The following is a 21,163-nucleotide window of genomic DNA, read 5'->3' as shown; positions in this document are numbered from 1 at the left end:
TGGGGCAAGTAGGGGCAAGGAGAGATTAGGACAGAAGGTAACAGTGGAGTCATGGAGGCTGCGTGGACGTCATGGAGTGAAGAATGGGGTCAGAAGGGACAGAGAGAGTGACTCATAAAAGCGAGGTCATAAAGGGTGGTAGAGCTCATAGAGTGAGGGGTTAGTATAAAATAGAAACACTGTAATTTAGATTCCGGCTATGGGTCTTTTCTTCTGGGGCCAGAGACCCTCTTGAGAACCAAATGAAGCGTCAATGAACTTACTCCCCAGAGACAAGCAGAGACGTACATATATATAACTGAGGGTAGGGACAGTTTAAAGACCTCTGAGGCTCATTCCTGCCTTCCCAGAGATCTATGGGATCCAATATAAGAACCCACACTGGTAGCTGTAGGTGGCCCAGACACTCGGGGTGGGCCCTGTGAGCTCCCTTTCCTCCCACCCTACCACCCCTTCCATCCAGGCACATTACATCCTATTTCCTTGGTCCCACTAAGAAAACTGCAAAATCTAGTAGATTAGGAGCTCCCCCTCCTCACCCAGGCCCTCTCTAGGTCAGCTGGTCCTCTCCCCCACCACCATCTCTCCCAGGTAGCCACATCCCATGAGTTTCCATCACTTTATTTTGCAAAAATAGAAAACTCAGCAATATGCGATACAGCGGGTGGAGGATAGATGTAAACAGAGGGGAGGGGACAGCACCCTGACCCCCCAGAGAAAAAGGGGAGCCAGTGGGAATCTTATTTGGCAGCTAAATACAAACTGGGGATTGGAAGAAGGGAGGGGTTACAGGGGCCCTGGGCTCCCCCTCCCAAGACCCCAAGAGGAAGGGGTCAATTCCAGGGTGTAAACAAAAGCTAATAAATAAATAGAGGCTTCCTCTGGGTCAGGGCAGGATCAGCTAAGCAGCATCCACCCCCTCTCCCTAGGCCAAGCTGCTCTTGGGGTCGGGGTGGGGAAGGCACTAGGGGGAGAGGGGTCCCTTGGCCCCTCTGTAGTGTAGGAGTCCCTACCCCGATGGCTGAGATGGGGGGCAGGGGGAGCCCAAGGCACACGACAGGGCTGGGGAGGGGCTTAGAACCGAGGGCACAAGGTAAACTCTGAGCCCAAGGAAAGAGGTGCAGAATGGACCTGCATCTGTCCCTTTCACCCTCTGGCTCCCCACAGAAATGCAGGGCCCAGCCTGCCCCACCCTGACCTGGTATGAGGATGGGGCACAGAGGGCAGCTTGCACCCGGCAGGTGCATTACGCAGCATTAGGCACCAAGGGCAGCGGCAAGAGGGTGGGCTCAGCCCTCCCCCTATGCCCCCCTTTTGGTCTCTAGTGTTCCTGTTTGCTCCCAGAGGCCTAAGCACCTGGCAGAGAAAGGGGCTATGGAATGAGACCCTGCTATCTGAGGGGCAGTGCTGAGATTTTAGAGTCCAAACCGAGGCTCACCCCTCTGCCCTCTTTCCTGGTGGGAGCAGGGCAGGCCCCCGACACTGGAGAGGGAGCCAGTTAGAGGAGGAAGGGGATGAACACAGAGGCACCCCTGGAAACTTTGGCAAAAACAAGGAGTTCATTGGAAGGGGTGGGGAGAGAGCAGAGCAGGTCCTCCCCGAGTCACTGGCAGTGTCTGGGAGATGGTCAGTCTGCTGCCTGGAGCCCCAACCCCCATGGCAGGGGAAGTCAGGGGCCCTGGTCAGGTTGGGGGCTGTGGGCCCCTTTGCCCTGACCTCCAGGAACCTCATCCTCGCTAGAGGCCTTAGGGTGGGGACCGGTCTGCGAGGAGTCGTCCTCAAACATTTCAGGGTTCTCCAGCATCTCTCGGATCAGGGGAGGCATCGGGCCTGGAATCTCCATCTTCAGGGTAATGGCCCTTTCTGCTCCTGCAATGAAGGAGCAAAGAGTTTCAGCGGGGCAGAGGCACATGCCTTGAGGCTGCCTCCTTGACCTTTCTCAGCTGCCCTATGACTCCCCTCTGGGGGCTCCCAGTACAAGCCTGCCACCTCTCTGTCCCAGCTCACCCTCTCCTTAATTTAGGGTTCCTGGGGACCACTCCTTTGCCTGGAGCCTCTATATGTCTCCTCTGCCAAATTATTGCCCATTTGTTCTATCAGGCTGTCTTCTCAAAGATCACACTGTGCCCAACTTCCAGCCCCACTTCCCAGGCACTCCACCCTCTAATATCCAGAGCTTGCCAATTATTCCTATGCCCATTCTTAATAACACTTGTACCTACTTATCAAACACTATCTTCCAAGCATCCTTCTAAACAAGCACTTTCCAGTAAAATTTTCTGTGATGATGGAAATATATGCTCTGTCTAATACAGTAGGCATAGCCACATATGGGTACTGAACACCTGAAATATGGCTACTGCAACTGAATTTTTAATTCAGTGCAGTTCTAAGCCCATTGTTTGTTAATTTGTTTAGTCCTTACAATAACATGAGGTTAAGTATAAGCAGGAGAACAAGGCACAAAGAGTAAAGGAATTTGCCCAAAGTCTCCCCACTAGCATGTGACAGAGCTAGTTTCTAGTGTAGGCTTCCTGGTTCTCATCCACTCTGTTCTTGTCTCCACCTGTCCAGCACATCTAGGAAGAGAGAGGACAGGCTCACTCGTGACTAACCCTTGGTGCTGATGCCCCGGAGGTCAGTGATCTTCATGAGCATCCTTGGGAACATGTAAGGCTGGCTGGGCCGCCGCCGGCGGGCATATAGCCTCAGGGCTTCCAGCAGTGGCTCCTGCAGCTTGTCCACTTTTTCGGGTTCTTCCAGGTCCATGCGATCTATGAGGACAAGCACACTGGAGTGAGAGAGGAAGATGTGGAGAGGACAGTGACAAGTAGCTGATCCACAACTGGCCCTGCCTCCAGGCCCCAAACTTTGTCCCACCAGCCCCTCACTTGTTTTTCCCTGAGACCTACCCGGGCCATCTTCCCTGTTCCAAGCCCTGTACCTTCTCTCCTTTAGTAAGAGGTTTGCTCTGGTAAGTCACTCCTGCTCAGATCCCTACGTCAGCACCAGTGTCTGGGATCTCTTTAGCTTCCCCCTGCCTCTACCCCTTTTAGTCCTATGTTCCAGGCTGCGGGGAGCCTGCATTGGATCTAAGAAGTCTGTGGATGGGGCCAGATACAACAATCCCAAGGGGAGAGACAAAGGTCTCCAGCCTGGTCAGAAATCAGGTGTGAGATGTGCTGGGAGAGGAAACCAAGCAAACACCAGGGGGCTCCCTCGCACCTCCACAGATGAGGCAGATAGCACTGAGCAGCCCTGTCTCTGTGTCATCCATCTCCAGTGGCAGAAGCTGCCCGGCAAAGGCAAAGACAAGGTCTGTGAGGGGACCAAAGCCAGCATTGTGCATTTGGGTCCGGTTCAAGGTTAGGCCATCGGAGAAGGTCATGGTGTCCTGCTCTGGGGTGTACCTTGTGCAGATTCGCAGCATCTGGAGGTGGACAGAGGGAGGGTTAGTGCTGTCTCTGGAGAGGGGTACATATGGGGGTGGGGAAAAGAAGGAATGACATGCACATGGAAAATGAAGAGGTTAGGTCCAGAAGGAGAGCAACCTGAAGCAGGCATGGGGAGAAAAAGGTAGAGACGTGGAAGATCTGAAGCTTGGAGAAGGGACAGAAGTCAGAAGGAGGCAAGGTGTCCAGAAGTCTAGGATCAGGTCTTAGGGGTAGGGTTTAAGACAAAAAGGGCTTGAGTTTCGAGGAGATTTGGGGAGTCCCAGATTGGAGTGGGGAGGTGAGAGAATGAATTCTTTGTATGGACCAACTCCTTGGTCTCATATGAGGGTCAGGCTGTGGCCAAAGACACACTATGGGGTTATTAACTTACCAGGATGTCCAGGCAGGCAGCCTTGAGCAGAGTGATCTGGTCAGCAATGCTGAGCCCTGTAAAGCCAGGCAGCCGCTTGGCAAACTCCACTATCTTGATGATGCACTTGGTGGCCAGCTCACTGAACTTGTCCCACAGCCCCAGATCCAGCTGTACCCGGTGGTCTGCACTGGAGTTCTGCAGGGAGGGCAGGAGAAAATGTAAGGTTAAGATCTGCCCTGCAAGCTGTCTTCTTTCTGCCAATACCCCAAACACTCCCCTCTGCATTCTGATGCCCTCCTTGTCCTCAGCACCAGATCATGGCTTCCTACACAACCCCTACCCATTCCCCAAAGTGAATGGTCCCCTGCCCTCACTGGGGCCTTGCCCACTCCTCACCGTGGTGTATTTGCCCAGCTGGCAGAGCGAAGGGAAGGTCTCCTGATGGGCTTTGCTGACCTTGGTGATGAGCTCTTCTAACTGGGGGCTCAGCTCATAGCTGTCAAGCAACCCTTCTTCTTTCACCTCTTTCTTTTTCTTATTTCGGTCATTCCGCACAGCTTGGGGGTGGAGGAGCAAAGAGTGGGTCAGGACTCTCAGAACCTCCCTCTGGATATCCCCTTTCACCCTAATGTAATGTGCTCAGTCCTTATATGAACATCTATTCACCTTGAGATTCTAGTCAGTGTCTCAGTTTCCCTATCTCCTACATTAGCTCCCATTTCCAGGCTGGCTCTCCCTAGCCCCACCCAGGGCCTACAGCCCCTGCTCCCTCCCCAGGCCATTCGGCTCCATCCTGCCCTTCCTGTCACCCTGCAGGAGCTGGGGTGTGAGGGGGGAGCAGGATATGCAGGCGGCAGGATATCCACTTATAGCCTTGGCAGCACAATGGCGCAGGGGAGGGGGGCACCCCAGATCCACCTCAGGCTCGGTCCTGGGAGCAGGGGAAGGGACTGGCAAGCCCTCCTCTCACTTCTCCATGAAACAGGGGAATGTGAGATGGTAACTCCATTCATACACTCAGAGGAAGGGTTAATTAAGCTCTGAGATGGGTGAATGGGCAGGGTGGGGCTTCCTGGGTGAATGGAGCTATCAAATAGGACTGACCAGAGAGGAGGCAGCACCCCAGGGCAAGCTAGATCTCAGAGGTCAGGGGAATGGGGATGGCCAGTGGGAAAAGGTGGCAACCACAGGCTAGGACAGGAGTGCTCCTTCTCAGGGCCTACCTTCCTTGGACATGCCCACTTCAAAGCACTTCTGTAGCCGGCAGTACTGGCAGCGATTCCGGGTTACCTTGTTAATGATACAGTTTTTGTCGCGGTGACATGTGTACACCATGTTCTTCTGGATGCTGCGTCGGAAGAAGCCCTGGTAGTTGGGGATAGAGGAGTGTCAGTGAAGCAGGGTACTGAGAGCACCAGCCTCTCAGAGGCCTTGCAAGTTGCCCCAGGCCTGACCCAATCTATTAACCACCTATGTGCAAAGCATCCCCCTCCTACCCCAGAGGGATGCCCACTCACACACAGCACATCACCCCTTTGCTCTGGTTCCTGATATCTGATCTCACCAGGTAACTCTGGATGCCCTATGCATCCACCCCCACCATGTACACACCTTGCAGCCTTCACAAGAGCTGACCCCATAGTGGTAGCCAGAGGACTTGTCATTGCACACGAAGCACGGCTTGTAGACCCGAGGAGGTGGTGGGGGTGAGGGCGAGCTGGGCACCATCTCCTCCGAGCTAGTGCTCTGCGTCTCCACCGCTGGGGGGCAAGCAGTATGATATGAGGATTGGAGGAGAAGGACCCCTCAGAGCTCCAGACATCCTCATCATACACACACACCCATTCCCACTTCATTCTGCTCAGCAGCGATACCATCACAACCACAGTGATTTAAAGTGCCAACGACCACATATGGCTCCATAGGACACACTTCCAGAAACCCCCAAACAACCACTATTACTGCACCTCCCACAGCCTAGCCATCTCCCTTCACAATAATGCCAGCCCACGGCTTACACGACACTGTTCAAATCTCCAAATTCCAGGCCAAGGCCATCCTGGAAGTTAACGTCTCTGGGCCTCATTTTCCCCAGATATAAAGTGGGTAGGTGCAGGGGTTATGGTACATGGCCCTGAACTCTTTACTCACTCCTTATCACATCAATTGATAGTTGTCAGATAATCTACTTTCCACCATCCTCCTCCTCATGAGGCAATAGATCTAGGGGTGATAGGCCATTACAGGCCACCTGTAGCCAGCACTTGGCTAAGTGACCTACTAGGCTACTCAGTAGGTAGAACAGGACCTCATTTTCTCTCTAGTAGTACAAGGTAGATAATCCTCAAGCTTTTCCCTCTCATAGTGCCCACCAAATAACTGCCAATGTCATTTTCCCCAGAAACCACTGAGACAGTGGAGCAAATGGGACAGAGGTATCAGAAAAGTATATTAGAAACTATGCAACTATGCAACAGTTTTATTTTACACATTAAGGAACTGGGGCCAACAGAGGGGGACGAGCCCAGTGCCACACTGCCAGTTGACAGTGAAGCCAAGGCTCTCAGGTCTTCCAACTAGATCTCACCTGAAACTCACAGAAGTTGGGAAAGGAGAGGCTGAGATATTTGCTTAGATTCTCAGGTCTAGAAGCTGTTGGGGGTGTAGCAAACTGGAGAAGTCAGGTGACACTGGGTAAACAGGGCTGATGGGGGAGGGGAGCTATTACTGGACCTTCTCTGAGCCTGTCTTCACTCCTAAACTTCCCCACAAATACCCGTTTACAGCTCAAAAGAGGTTTCAGCCCACACCACACCACACCACACCACACCACACAGTGTGTGAAGAGGATACCCTCAATTTAGCAAGCTGCTAAGTAAACCTTTTTTGGGTGCCTGGTTGACCTTCAGAGGCTGGAAAAATCTATAAATTATTCAACTCGTAGGACCTGTTCCCCAAAGCTGGAGAGCCCAAAGATTGCAAGAAAACCCTAAGACCCTCCGTAAGGAGTGTCCCACACACCCACCTCATGAACACCTTCTTCCTTCTAACCCGCTGCAGCCCACCTGGTCAGAAGTCCACCCCATGCCCCAGAAGGACAGAAGAAAAACCCAAGATGCCGGTCCAGGGCTAGCTCCACCCACCCCACAGAAGAGAAGCCCTTCCACCCCCCAACACATGCAGACACTCAATTAACATAAGAATCCTGTTGGAGGGAGAGCCCCCAATAAAAAAGGAGAGAGAAGAGGGGAGGAAAGAAGGGTGCTGAAGTCTCTTCAGACTGGGGAGGAAGACTCTGAGGGGGCTGGGGCTAAGAGATGTGGGACCAGATGGAATGCCTTTCAGGATCCCTCCAGGTATACTCTAAGGGCACAAGTGCTGCCACAGGCCACTGTGTGGGGTGGTGTTGACTGCTGACACCCTCCCTGCCCACAGAGCGCTGCCTCATTTCCTCTCTTTTGAAAGGGCCTAGGTGTGGTCAGACTGGAATGGGGCAGTGCCAGCCAATTATAAGACTGGAGGCCACAAGGAGACAGGCCCAGGGGCAGCTTTTCCTGTCTAAGTGGCACTGTTACCTCTTCTTAGCACCCCTCTGGCACACCCCCCACTCCCTGAACCCTAAAGTACAGACCAGTGGGCAAAGGGCAAAGGAAAGTGAATTGGGTCAACTTAATTCAGATCCCCTTCTCAGTCTGGGGCCAAGCCCCCACCTTTGGGATGCAGCTTCTGGGCTAGGCTTGGGCTCCTGCTGAGGAGAAGGGGGTGGGCTCTGGGTTTTTCTTCTTTTAAAGCCCAAATTGCTGAAATTGAGGAAATTCCTGGCCAGGCTGAGCGGAGCTTCAAACAAACTCTTTATAACCGGCTGTAAACGCTCCCAGCTGCGAGGCCCAGGGCTGAGAAGCCTGGACTCACAATCTGCCACACACCACCTAGGAGCCACACATTTTCACATCAACGATACCCAGGGCACCGAAGCAGACATATCACCAATGGGCTCCTATACCACAACCAGACCCCGGCACAGGTGGCATAAGGGCACACTGACTCCAACCACCCTGTGGAAGTGGACACACAAGTCACAAAGCGGACATACAACACCCAGTGCTCCACTTCACATTTGCAACTGATCAGCTCTGCTACCAGACAAACACCAGGGCCTGCCAACACAGCACCAGGACACTGAAGCTTCCAAACATGCACAAACATACCACATGGCCCTCCTCTCAAAGGACCTTTTTCCTTCCCTGGTTTAGACACCCAGGTCTAAACAACATTCTCTAAAACTGTGTGGACCAGGCATGAAGTCTACCAAGACCCTAAAGGCCAAAATTATTGGTCTAAATTGAAATGCAAAAACAAGTGCAAGGGGCCTCCATAGGCCTAAAAAAACAAAAAAACAACAAGGGGTACCTACCCAGCCTCAACAAAACCCCTTCCTGGGAGATTTTCTCCACCTCAACACCTCTCCCAGCATACCCCAAATCCACATCCTATTGGGCAAGGAGAGGAAGGTTAAGGATTCACAAGGATTTGATGCAAAGCAATAGTTCCATGCTTTCTCCTTCCTTTAAATGCCACACTTTTTATTATTGCACCCCCCTCCACCCCACCATCCTAAAGTACTGTCTCCTGTTTGCCACCTCCCTCTTTCAGTCTCCTGGTAGTTAAATCTGAGCGGCTCTATCCTGGAACAAAAAAAAAAAAAAAACAGAACTTCGTAAACAGCGCTGCTGAGTGCCAAGGAGGTGAAGCGGCGTTGGCACCGAGGGGCTCTGTGACCCGGTAGCATGCTCCCAGCCACACCCAGCCCTTCCCAGTGTGCCCCAAAAGCCCCTATTCCCTGGCGTCTACTGGGCTATGGCCAGCGGTCCGGCCCCGGTTAATTTCGGGGGTTCCAGGCTTCCCTACCCGCTCCTCCCCACACCCCACCCCCGCCAGGCACTTGGGCCCAGGCTTCAAAGCCGCCTCTCATCTGGACTTCATTTTTACTGCCTCTCAATCCCCAGCTTTTTATTACCGCTCTGGAAAGGGGTTCCAGGGCCCCAGGCCTGGCATCTCCCATTTCATAGAGAGGAGAAGATGGGTATTTGGGGACCCAATGATGTACTCCCCACCCCCGTGCCACCTCCAGGCCACCCCCAACCACACACAGACTTTGCTTCAAACTTTTCGCTTCCTACTGAAGTTGTGTGTGTTGAAGCCATAGGAAAAAGTCATCTCTCTGCACACAACCTTATACACATTTCCAAATGTTTCTTTTAAAATGGGGGAGGGAGACGCCAGAGCCTAGCCTTCACCGGGTTGTGTGCACCACCCCTTCCACCCTATACCGAGAACACACAGGATGCACGCTCGAACACAGCACTTTCCAAAGCCGCCCCCGCAGCCACGCAGGGGCACACGCCCTCCCGGCCTCACGCCACAAACATCCCTACACAGGGCCATGCAGACCTGCCAACGCTATCGAGGGGCGACACTGCCTGGAGAGACCCCTTCACTCACACCCACACCGCCTAGACAAGGCGCTGCACACTCCTGGGATTCACACGCTCTGCAAATAATACTTTTTACACTCCCAACTTCCCACATGGACTTTACAAACACCACCCACGGTCCTGGGTGCCATATCCCCCTAGGGCCACGGACTGCGCGCACAGACTGCCAACACACCTTGGTCTCTCCCTATCCCCAGGAACTCTGGAGTGGCATCAACCACAGATCCTAGCTAAACACCCACCATAAAAACCACACACTCCAAACACTACTGCACACACCCAAAGGAGTCGCTGAGGCCCCCACGTTTAAAGGGCCAGTACCTCTCTTTCCTATACACCCGCCCTCGCATAGAATCAGAATCTCCGCTCACACCCCAGTTCCACCTTTTACATATGGAAGAGTGAGCCACTGCCCCTCCTGCACCCCACACCCCACCCCCGGGTTCGGGTACCTACATTGCTGACTGGAGGGTTGCGGCCAGGCAAAAGACTCAAGTCCAGCGAAACAGGAGCTGCCCGTGGCTCTGCGCAGCAAGCCGGCCCCGGGCCCGACCGCTCCGTACAGCCGTCGCGGACCCGGGGCAAATGTTTCCATGCAGTCGTACATCGCGACCCAGCTTGGAGGGACGCTGGGTGCTAGGAACACCAAAGACCCGCAGCCGATTCCCCCTCCTCCCCGAGCGGCGCCCCGCTCCTGGAGGGGGGAGGGGGAGGGCTAGCATAGGGCGCGGGCTGTACGGGGTAGCGGTGGGCGGAAGACGGGGATCCCAGCAGGGGAAGGGACTGGCGGGGCGCAAGCCGGGGCAGCCGCTTCCAGCGTTCCGGCTCACTCTGGGCGCCTCAGCGGCTAGCACTGGGGAGACCTTTTGTAAAAGCGAAGCCCGGAGGGGTGGGGGGTGGGGCTTGGAGAGCGAAGGGGGCCGGGCACCGAGATGAGCAGAGCTGGGAGTGGAGCGCACACACATTACATATACACACTCGCACCGCGGCTCGCTTGCTTGCTTAGACACACATCCGTGCATGCATTTATCTTGGCAGGCGTCACGATTTGCAAATAAGCAATAATGCACATGCATATCTGCACGCACATAAGATCATAGATGCACACACGTTTGTGTAAGCACACCTGCTTGCAAGAACGCTTGCAGGCATTCTCCAACCTGGGAGGCTTTGCAAGCATTTGCACTTAGGCGCATGCCTTGGTCGGGGATGAGGGAAGGAATGGAGGAACCAAACACATGCATTTCCTTTCGAGTTGTCCCTCACCCCTAACACTCCCTTTTTCACACAACTCAATACAGGCAGGGGTGTCAAGGATGACTGGGGAGAGGAGGACAGGAGGTTCCCGGCGCGGCAGTTCTCCAGAGCCCAGAGACCTGCGCTACCTCCACCCCCTGGTTCCCAGGCCTGGCTCCTCCCTCTCCCTCCGCGCGCGCGCGCTTTAGGGCCCAACAGTACATTCCTGCGGCTCCGCGCGCGCGGCCTCCTTCTTCCTTCCCGTCTTCCCCGCCCCCGGTCGGAGGGCCGGAGCGCGCTCCCGCCGTGAACTCTCCGGGAACCCCCCTCGGGGCGGGTGGCCGGGCGCGCTTACCTCCTCCTGACCCGGCCCCGCCCCACCCCGCCCAGGCAGTCGCCAGCGCCGGCGCGGAGTCCCCCCCGCCCCCTCCAGCGCTGCCTGGAGTCTACCCCTCCTAGCCTGGGTTGTCCTACCTCCGCGGCGTCCCCAGCCACCTTCCTCCAAGTCCCCATCCCGCGACGGACACTCCCTAAGCGCTTCCACTGCCTCTCTCAATGCCCCTTCCTCGACCCTAACTTCATTTTTAGAACACAAAACTACCACCCCTGTTCCTACAGCCTCAGCTGAGCCTTAGACGAAACTGCCCTCCTGCGTGCCAACTCCCCTCCCCCAATTGCCCCAAATTGCCAAATGCCCCTCTCGGCAATAACTGCAAGTCTGGCATTAACTTTTCTCAGCCATTAAATATCCCCGCCATTGGCAATAACCGCCCCCTCTCCCTTTAGTGCCACACTTAGTGTCCTTCAGATCTCTAAGGGCCGCTTCCCTATTCTCTCGGTTGCCCCTGCCGGGCACTGAGCGCCCTCGCCCGGCGGAGAAGGGGGTGAGTGGGCGGGAACTTGGCCACGTCAAGAGTTTGCCCTTGCCGAGCCGGGCCAAATGGGGACCCTGGCCCCGGGACAGCGCCAGCGGCGGCGACTCCCGGAAACCGCCCCCTCCTCCGCGCCCCGCCCGCGGCCCGCCTGGCCGCCCGGCCGCCCGGCGGGCCGGCCCAGCCGGCTCTGTCAGCGCGGCTCACTCGGGCAGCGCTGGGGAAGCGGGAGCTGCGCCCGGCCCGGCCCCTTCCCCGCCTGGCGGTTGTGGCTGGGCCAGGGCGGGGCACTCTTTTCTAAGAATCTGTTGTACCGGGTGGGGGGCGCACTAGGGTGCTGCAGGAGTAGGGCGCCAGTTTGGAAAAATAAAGAGCAGGAAGAGGTGCCAGAGTAGGCGAGGGAAGGGAAGGCAGACGGTTAGGAGGGCCCCGGGGTGGCTGCCGGGGACCGAGGCAGGACAGAGCTGAGGAGGGCCCGGCTTGCTGAAGGGAGGGCGTGGGGTGGCAAGGCTGACTTGGGGTCTTGGAACAGAGATGAAGAGGGAATGCAGAGCTCTTTCCAACTCAGCGTGAGCTCCCTGCTCTTGCCCCTAACCCCAAATACCCCATTTCTAATCCGGCCATCCCCCAACCTAAAAGAAAAAAAAAGGGTGATAGACTTCTGAATCAGAATCTGGCTAATGGCAAAAAAAATTAAGTGCAAAATGGGGTGTACCCCAAAAACAAGGGGAAAGGAGCCCTGATTAGTCAACTCCAGGCTCAGTCCCCACCCACCCACCTACCCCTCCCCCTCTGAAATCTGAAAGGTCCCAATTAAGTCAGGCCTGCCTGGTTGGTAATTAGAACCAGAAGTGGCCAGGCCACAAGGAGGGGGGTTGGAAGTGGGGCACAGGAGGAGTGGGGGGAGGGCTCCAGGAAGTCATGAGTGCTCAATGCCCCCCCCTTTCTCTTTACCAGATGCACCCCATTCCTCATCACCCCATCTGTGTGTGCTTCCCAGGCATTGCAGGAAGAGGGAGGCTTATAAGGGACCAGGCATTAAGGGTGTCAGGCCCACCCTTCCTATCAAACCTAACCCCCCATTCTAGACAGTCTTAGTACAGCCTTGAGGAGAAGGTAAGAGAATGGGGGACTCTAGTGCCCCCTCTTTTCCCCAGTCTCCCCAGCCCTTATTGCAGCAATTAGACCCATTAGCCTTCTAGCATTTCATGGGAAACAGATGTTCTCCACCAGCCTGGTGGGAGTATGAAGGGGGGCTGCTGCCTGACTCACCCCCTTTCCTATGATCCCCACCACCAAGGCGTACCCCTCCCAGCTAGAGCCCCACAAAGGCATGGCCCAAGAGGCAAAGAGAAGTGCACCCTTCCCCCACTAACCAGGCTATTAGCACTCAAGAGTCTTGCATGGCCACCCCTCAGAGCCTCTACCACTCTGGCAAGAATGAATTTGGCCAATGAGAGACAGTGGAGGGAGGGGAGAGCTAACTCTTTATGCACCCCTTCTTTCCCCATCTCCTGCCACCTTCTGGATGGGGCTTGAGGGTAACTGGCTCTAAATTCCTCATGCTAAATTTGCCTTTTCTTCCAAAACCTTCCCTCAAAAAAACTGAAGAGGGGGCATTTCAAAGCATTTCAAAGCAAAGAAGGCCCCACCCCAAGGGTAAGTCCTAACTTAGGAGTCCCACCTGAAGGGCAATGGGAGGGGGCAGCAAAAGAGTTGGGGGAATAGAGAGGTGTGAATAAAAGACTGAGGCCCAAAGCAGGGATGTGAGGAGTGCTGGCAGGATGGGGGCTGGGACTGGGTAGGGGGCCAGGAGAGGGGGGTGCAGCCTGGGCCCCAGCAGCGGCGGCTTGCCCGGCTCCCCCCCGCCAGAGAGGTTTCCTGTTGCAATCAAAGCCCCGTTTGTGTCGGCCGGAGCTGGAGCCTGAGCCTGAGCAAGAGAGATCGGGAGGGGAGGGGAAGGAGGCAGTGGGCTGGGTTTTTTCCTGGAGGAGGCCTTACTGCCGCCTGCTCACCACCCTCACCCGCCTGCTTGTTCTCCTAGCCTCTCCCAGCGTCTGGGTTCTCTCTGTCTGTGCCTTTTGGCCTGTGTATTTCTCTCTCATCTTGTTTAGGTCTCTGTGTCTCTTTTTCAGTTTTAAGTAGAACTCTATTACTTCCTATGCCAGCCTGCCCTCAGTTTCTCCATGTGACTTAATGTGGTACAGTCTGGGCTTCTTGCCCCAGGAAAACTCACCAAGTTCAGAGGACAAACATGGCTAGATTCTCAGGACCATAGATAAATATATCACCTCAAGAGAGGAAGGAGGACAAGGCTTCCTTTTCCTCTTATCACACTCTGTTCCTTGCAGTCTTGATAAAGCAAACATACAACACATCAGTAAGAACAGACACCAGGGTTTCATGTACATGTGTGAGCACGCACACCCACCTCTGCTTTCCCATGCATACAAGCCCGTGCTTGCCTTGGCAGCACATGTTCCCCTTACCTCTCCCCTCCTCCACCACACGGTTCTGAGATGCCTGCCTCACCCACTCAGGCCCCTGGAGAACCCAGGAGGTGGAACAAGATGTCCCTTATCAACAGGATGTCTCCAAAGTGCTAGGGACCCATCATAGGATCCAGGAACCAGCCCCAGGGAGAAATTCAGCCTCCTTCATAGACCACCCTCCCTCCCATAGACTAAGAGACAGAGAGTGAAGAGAGAGACACAGATTCAAGGTGAGTGTGGCTTTAGCATCAGACTCTGGCCTCTAATTCCTCCGTCTCCATTAAATGACTCCAGCCCAAAAGGGACACTGGTTCAGAAATAAGAGATCACACTCTCATCTCACCCTTCTGCTGATCTCCCACTGTGGGAGGTCTCTCAGACTCCAGGATCCCTTCCCCTCCCCTCTGTCTCCCTCTTATTTACCCCAGGTGCTGCATGCCCCACTCTCATGCAAGCTGTCTGGACCCAAGCCTTCCTTCTCCTCCTCCCCGCCACTGCCTCTCTGCCCAGGCCTGTCCCCCACTGTCAGCCGCACCCTCCCCAGCTACCTGCTCTGGTTCTGGCTCCTCCCTTGGAGTTCTCTTTTCAGCCCTTCTCCTTCAGGGCAGGCTTTGGCGATAAAGCCCAGTTTGACCCCCTTTCCCTACCTTGACCTCACTTTGAACCCTGCCCTTGATCTCAGTGTGTCGAGGGCACAGGGGCACAAGGAGAACTTCACTGAGGACTGGCTATGACTCTCAGCATTCTCCCCACTACCAATCTCTTTCTCCTCTCCCTCCCTTGCGCCTTTCGTTGCCTCTCCCAGAACCTGAGAAAATAAAGTCCCAAGGTATTGAGCTGTATGGTTCTCTGTAAGAAGTACATTCATAGGGGGAGGGTGGTTCCTTCTCACTTCCCCAGGCCCCAGGATAGATTCATGGGGTGTAAATGAGGTAGGGGAAGCCCAGCTGAGGTTTCCAAAAAGGGGAGCTTTGTGCTCTCTTATTCACCTGCACACCACCCAAATAACCCCTGTTGGACTACAGACTTGCCACCGGCAGGGCTCACCAATACCAGACACACCGTCAGCAGCCCTATTAAATCCCGCCTCACTCCTCACACTGACTCTTTGTTGCACACACTGGAATTCTGTATCTGAGCAGTCTCAAGGACATGCTGTGCACACACAACTGCATATGGTCCACACACACACACACACACACACAAACACACACCTTCTCCAGATGAGCATGCTCTTTCCAGTAGAGCCGCCAGCCCCGTCTAGTCACCCCTTTATACATCCTCACAACCCTCCAATTGTCCTCCCTAAAAGGTAGGCCCCCTTCTCTCCCACCTTGCCTTCTTTCTCCAAGCTTGTGGAACTATAAAGGATGTGTCTTTATCTTTTTGTCTTTTCCTCTTGTATCTGTTTCCGTTTCTCTGGAACTGCTCTCTGTCTCTCATTCTATCACCTCCCCTTCTTTCCAGGTAAGGCCTTCTCTACACCAGCTCACATGCTGACCATTCACCCCACAAAGCCCAGCATCCCAGCCTTCCACTTCATGGCACCCATACCACTGATGGCCTAGTTGGGAAGAACGACTACCAAGTGGGAGGAGAAGGAATCCAGAGGCAAGAGGAGAGGGGATCCAGAGGGAAGAGGAGAGGCCTAAGGCTTGCCTGCTGTCAGCACTCAAAGGCTTAACTTAAAGTGGGCAAGCCTGAGGGACAAGTAGGGATCTGCACAGCACGTGGGCACTTTGCCAGACCTAGAGGGAGGGGAGGAGTCCAGAACCCACATGGATGATAGGGAGGATGCTTCTGGAACACTCCCTCCACCTCCCTGGATTACTTCTGGTGCAAGAGGCACCTCCTTGCAGCTGTTTCTACCCTTTCCAGAACCAATAGGAGAGTTTCTCGACCCCACACATCTTTGGGCACCTGGCACTAGATTCCAATCCTCTTTTTGCAGCCTCCCCTAATTCAGAACAGTTTCACCTCTTGATCACAGAGCCAGCTGATTGACCTCCCAGACTCCTCCACTTCCCAGCCTAGCTCCCCGCACCCCCCATTACATGCCAACAGCAGCCTCAGACTTTAGCAGAACCCCTCCTTGGCTCCTGTACAAAGGTATTCTCCTCCACTAGTTGACTCACTCAAGAGGCACATAGACCCCTCCCCCCAAATTTAGGCATGCTACTTTCCCATCCTATTTCAGCAGAAGAACTCTCATTTGCAAACATTTCCATTTGCTCCACATCTAGATCCCCTTCTAGCCACCCCTGGCGACTACTCCATTAGATCAAACCCCCATCCCTGCCTGCCTTCCTAACTGGAGTACCAATTTTCTATATCACCCACCCTCCAAATGTCCTGTTTTCACTTGCCCTTATCCCCCAATATATATGAAACTCACACAGAGAGGCCATCTCCTTGGGGAGGTCAGGCTGGCCCAGGCCCCGGAAGCTAGGACTCAGCATCTCAAAAGGTGGAGACCCCCTGAGTGCCCCTGGAAAGGCAAAGGGGAAGCCAGCCCCTGGATAGCCAGATCCAGGCCCCAGGGCACCCGCCGCAAAGAGTCGCTCCTTATTGGTGGCCATGGCAGCTGCAGTATGGGAAGCTGAATCCCCTGGGGTCTGCAGTGGGCAAGGGAGGTCTTCAGCCACAGCCCCTGCCCATGCCCACTGCCGCCCTAGCCTGGGAGGCTCCGTGCCTGCCCTTCCTGGCCTGCCCACTGGATCTCCAAGAGTCCTAGGGAGAAAGAGAAGAAAAGGAGGGATGAGAGAATGATCACTCTGATGTTCCAAGCCCATGGCCCTCTCTCAGTTGAAGTCTCTTCCCTCTGTGCTGCTAGGGTTTATACTGCCCTGGCTCAGAGCCCAAGGGGGAGAAGGCAGGGCAGATGCTTAGGCAGGCTCAAAGAACCTTTTCAAGGAAAGGTAAACTGGGTTTCCAAGGTGAATGATGGTCTTAGGACTCCTGGCAAAGAAAGCTCTTAAGCTGAAAAGTGACCAATAAGCACCACAACTGGGCTAGACATTGAATTTAACCCTCACATCAATCTCATGAAGTAGGAATTATAATTCCCATTTTGCAGATGAATATATGCCTTACTGTTAAATTGTATACCTGAAACTTACTGGATTTCGTTAACCAATGTCACCATAATAAAATAAATAAACAAAAGCATTTCACAGATGAGAAAACTGAGGTTAAGTGACTGGCTTAAAATCACAGAGCTGTAAGTGGTAGAGTCAAGATTCAAACTCTCTACCATTGTAGAGAAAGCAAGGATATCTCTGTTGTAACTTTGGGGCCCTATACCTCTCTGGAGAGTATAGTGCAATGGTTGGGAACATGGACTCTGGAGCCAGACTTCCTGAAATTGATCCCTACCACTTGGCTAGCTGTGGGACCTTGGGCATGTTACTTAATCTCTCTGTGCCTCAGTTTCCTCATTTGTCAATTGGGAATAAAAATAGGGCCCACTTCATAAGGGTTAAACGATCTAACATATGTAAAGTGTTTAGAATATTCTAGGGCACATGCTGAATGCTATATGTCTCATGTTATTTCTGTTTGTATCTTCTCTTCCTCCATACCTCTCTTTTAATTAGCATTTCCTTCTCTCTGTCTTCCTCAATATTCCCTATCCCAGTTTCCACTCCTAGTTCTTTCTGCCTCCAGTTATCTCTCTCTCCAGTTATATCTCTCTCCCTAACCATTCTTGCACCCTCTACTTCAAATCCACAGATGTCGATGGAAGCCCCACAGTGGACCAGGGATGATGCCAGAGAGTTCCTCTCCTTGTCCTCAGCTTACTTTTCTTCTCCATCTCCTTTTCTCTCTGTTTCAAGGAAGCCCTCCCTACATACTCCCCTCCCTCAAATGTAGCTTGACTCCTGAGATTTTTAACCTGAGCCCAAGAGAGAAGGAGGAGAAAGAGGGAGAAAGGAAATAGGAATCCTAGGGCTAGGCAGGTAATTCCTCTCCTGATGCTCTGACAAGGGAAAGGTTGGCTTTCCCAGGAGCCCCAGAACCACCCACCTCTCTAAGGAGCTAGGTGCTGGGGAAGGAGAGCTACCCCAGCCTGGGTACCTCCTCTACCAGCCAGAACCATGATGGACTGAGGTGAAAAAGGGTGGAGAAGGACCAAAAGAGAGTAAAACACATAGAGACCACAGGGCAGGCAGGCTAAGAGGTAGGGGATAGGTATTTCTGCATCTCTTTCCTTCTAAGGTCAATATCTCTCAGTCTGTGTACCTCTACTGTCTTTTTTCTTTCTACTGTCTTCTTCCTTCCTTCCTTCCTTCCTCCCTCCCTCCCTTTCTTTCCTTCTTTCCCTCTTTCTTTCTTTCTTCCTTTTCTACTTCTCATCTCCTTTGGCCTTTAAGCTCCTAAGGGTAAATTGTCATGGCGGTTATAGGAACTCAGACCCCCAACACCACCACCCTTCGCTCAGTCTCAATGCATGAAGCAGCCCTTGCCCTTTACTAGGCAACACCCATATCCCTAGCAGCCTCAGATTCTTCAGCCCAGTGTCTCCCCAGGCCCTAAAAAGTCTGAGCTTCAAGCCCTCAGGGTCCCACTCCTCTTCTTTCCCCTATTCCCTGAAGTCCTCATCCCTGATTAAGCCCAGGTAGAGCCAGGAGTCCGGGGCCCCTGAGGCCCCTGGGCCATAGCTCAACAGGCTGGGCTACATTCCAGGTAGATTAACCTTTCCAATGGGTGGTGAGGCACTACTAGAGCCTCCCCCACCCCATCTTCCCCAACCTGACTTGGACTGGGGACCCACTCTGTGCTCCAGGCCTCATTGTCCGCTCCTCACCTACAGATGGTAAACAGAGGCTTAAGGATAGGGCAGGAGGATTTGGGAGGAGGGGGTCTTAGAGAGGGATATCTCTGACTCCTGGTCCTTACCAAGGAATGAAGCTATAAGGAGTGAAGGACAGCCCAGCTCTCCCTGGCCTTCCTTCTATCTTGTCTCAGAGAAGGAACTTGAGAGTTGAGGGAAGACAAGGAGAAAGAGATTCATCCTATTTCTGAGCCTTGGTTTCTCTGCTTGGCTGGGAAGGGAAGGGGAGGGTCTTAAGTCAGGGCGGAGAAAGGGTCCAAGGAATGGAAGACTGTGGTCCAGAGAGTAAAAGGATATCCTAAACTAGGGACCCGGATGCCTTGGGTCTTTTGGAGACCTATGGAAGAGAAGAACACTTCTCCCAAGATGCCACCTAAGACTGAGCGGGGACTGACTAGGGGAAAGGGGCCCATACAAAGCTGCTTCTCTTAGAGCTGAGGTGGAGTTGAAGGGAGGGCATGGATGAAGGGGGCTTCCGGATGGAGGTGGGGGCGTCTCCCTGCTGCCCTACTGGCTCCAGAGTCTGGAACAAAGCTGCTCTTGTCGGCTGCTCTCCACCCGCTGCCCCCCTCCCCTCTGTATAAACACGACCACCTTTTTCCATGACCCCATCCCCAGCCTGGGCGGAGAACCCAGGCATCCTCTGCTCTAGCCTGGGCCCCCAGCCTGCTCTCCAGGAGGCAGCAGTGGGCCTCGTTTTTCTGGCTTTGTGCCACCCTTGGAGGAGTCCAGACCCTTGAGTCTCCACCTCTCATCCCCAGGTGCCCTCCCTCTACCCCACTGGCCCCAGGGAGGGGCAGTGCCCAGGAGGCAGGCAGGCAGGCAATGCCAGTGGAATGTGTGTGGGCATCAGAGGGCATGGGCAGGGTGGGGCAGAGGGGGGAACTGGAGGTGCCAGTTAGGTGGCTTTCTGAGCCAGGGGTGGGGGGTGTGCCGGTGGGTGTGTGCACTGTGCTGCCTACCAGGCTCTAAGCCACAGCCTCCGTTGTGTGTGTGTGTGTGTGTGTGTCTGTCTGTCTGTCTGTCTATTTGGGATTCCCAAGCTCCAGGCACACTATCTCCTGCCCTCTCCCCTATCCTCTTTCTTCTTGCCTTAAGGATGTGAGACATTGCCTGTGGTCCTCAACACCATCTCAGTATCTGAGGAGTAACTAAAGGCAGGAGCCTCAGACTTGAAGACTGGGATTGCAACTGCCTGGATGTGGTCCCCAAAAGGGCACAGTCATCTCTCCTTCTTGCTCTTTAGACCCCTCCTCAGGCTCCCTTGTCCCCCCACCCCCAACAATGCACATTCTTACCCTCTGGCCACCTGCAGAGATTCCCTCCTACATACTGGGTCAGGTTGAGGGGACTGGACTGTAACTGCTAAAGACAGAAAGACAGCGTCAGTGGGGCTCCAGACCAGGACTCCTGGGTCCCCGCCCCAGTCTTCCTGTTCTTCCTTTGTTCTGTTTGGGCTCCCCTCAAGAATACATCCAAGGATCCCCCCCACCCCAACCTTAGCTGGAGGGAGCCAAAACTCACACTCACATCTAGAGATGGGGAATCCTAAACTGTGGTTCAAGGAAACTTCAAAGATCCCTATCCCATCCACTTGTCCCTCCAAACCCTTGGACCCAGAAGGCCAGGATCACTCTGGTAGGGACCCCTTTCCTTGCCCTGCTGATGTCCAAGCGGTTCCATTCCACTAGGGAAGGAGCAACTTGGACTAGCTTGGACCAAAAATCCACCCCTCAGGCTCCCAGGGGAATCCTGAGGGAGGGCAGGCAGTGGTCTTTCCTCACAGGAGGGAACCCTATCTTCCCTCACACTCTATGTATAAACTTAGGCTAAAAGCCCTCTGGCTGAAGATTCTTCCTCAAATGCTCTCCCTCACTCCTCACCCAAATGGAGCAACGATAAAGCCCAGCCAAGCCCCTGCTTGTCTCAGATCTTCCCCATTCCCTTCCCACATCAGGACTGACCCCTAAGTCGGGGCAGGAAGCTACCCTCAAACCCTTCTGACAGCCTGACCAACCCTGGGAGAAAAAGAGCTGGCGTCCTCCTCGGCGCCCCCGCCCGCTGCCCACCTCACTGGAGGACCCAGGCGTCCGGGCGGGCGAGCCTGCTCCCCCTCCTGACTCACCTGGAGGGGAAAGGAGGAGAAAGGGAGGCCGTGGAGCCCCGAGGTCCCGGCGTAGGGCGATCGCGGGGTTGGAGCGTCGCAGTGTCAGAGGCTCGGAGTAATGGGGGGCTTTGGGGGGGCACGGGCTCTAGGCTGGGACTGTCCCGGGGCCTCTCGGAGCCTGCCCGCCCACGTGACCGCCCCAAAATATCCGACACATTTTCTCCCAAACCGCACACTGACTCTGCAGGCGGGGACACGGAAAATATTTTCTTTCTTTTTCTCCCTCCCCACCCCCCCACCTCCTCTCCCAGCCGGGCTCC

The 21,163-nt window shown here is 54.4% G+C and overlaps 1 protein-coding gene across 5 annotated transcripts; it reads right to left on the bottom strand.

The window, feature by feature from the left end:
- Positions 1–605: 605 nt before the first annotated feature.
- RARG (retinoic acid receptor gamma) lies at positions 606–21,143 on the bottom strand. Of its 5 annotated transcripts, none has more exons than XM_039862346.1 (10): positions 20,862–21,143; positions 20,035–20,101; positions 16,298–16,632; positions 5,419–5,567; positions 5,031–5,172; positions 4,204–4,364; positions 3,826–4,002; positions 3,226–3,430; positions 2,616–2,774; positions 606–1,869 (listed from the first exon to the last, which is right to left on the bottom strand). In XM_039862346.1, exons 3-10 carry the CDS (start codon positions 16,479–16,481, stop codon positions 1,670–1,672), a joined length of 1,377 nt encoding a protein of 458 aa, XP_039718280.1. In that variant the 5' UTR covers positions 16,482–16,632; positions 20,035–20,101; positions 20,862–21,143; the 3' UTR covers positions 606–1,669. The 5 variants fall into 5 exon arrangements, with proteins under 5 accessions (XP_039718280.1, XP_039718281.1, XP_039718283.1 ...); XM_039862347.1 differs by having other exon boundaries at positions 20,035–20,098; positions 20,862–21,113; XM_039862349.1 differs by lacking the exon at positions 16,298–16,632 and having other exon boundaries at positions 20,862–21,114.
- Between the last annotated feature and the right edge of the window lie 20 nt (positions 21,144–21,163).

Source organism: Pteropus medius, unplaced genomic scaffold (genome assembly GCF_902729225.1).
Source record: "Pteropus medius unplaced genomic scaffold, Ma_sr-lr_union100, whole genome shotgun sequence".
NCBI lineage: Eukaryota > Metazoa > Chordata > Mammalia > Chiroptera > Pteropodidae > Pteropus > Pteropus medius.
This window is presented reverse-complemented; position numbering and strand designations above follow the sequence as displayed.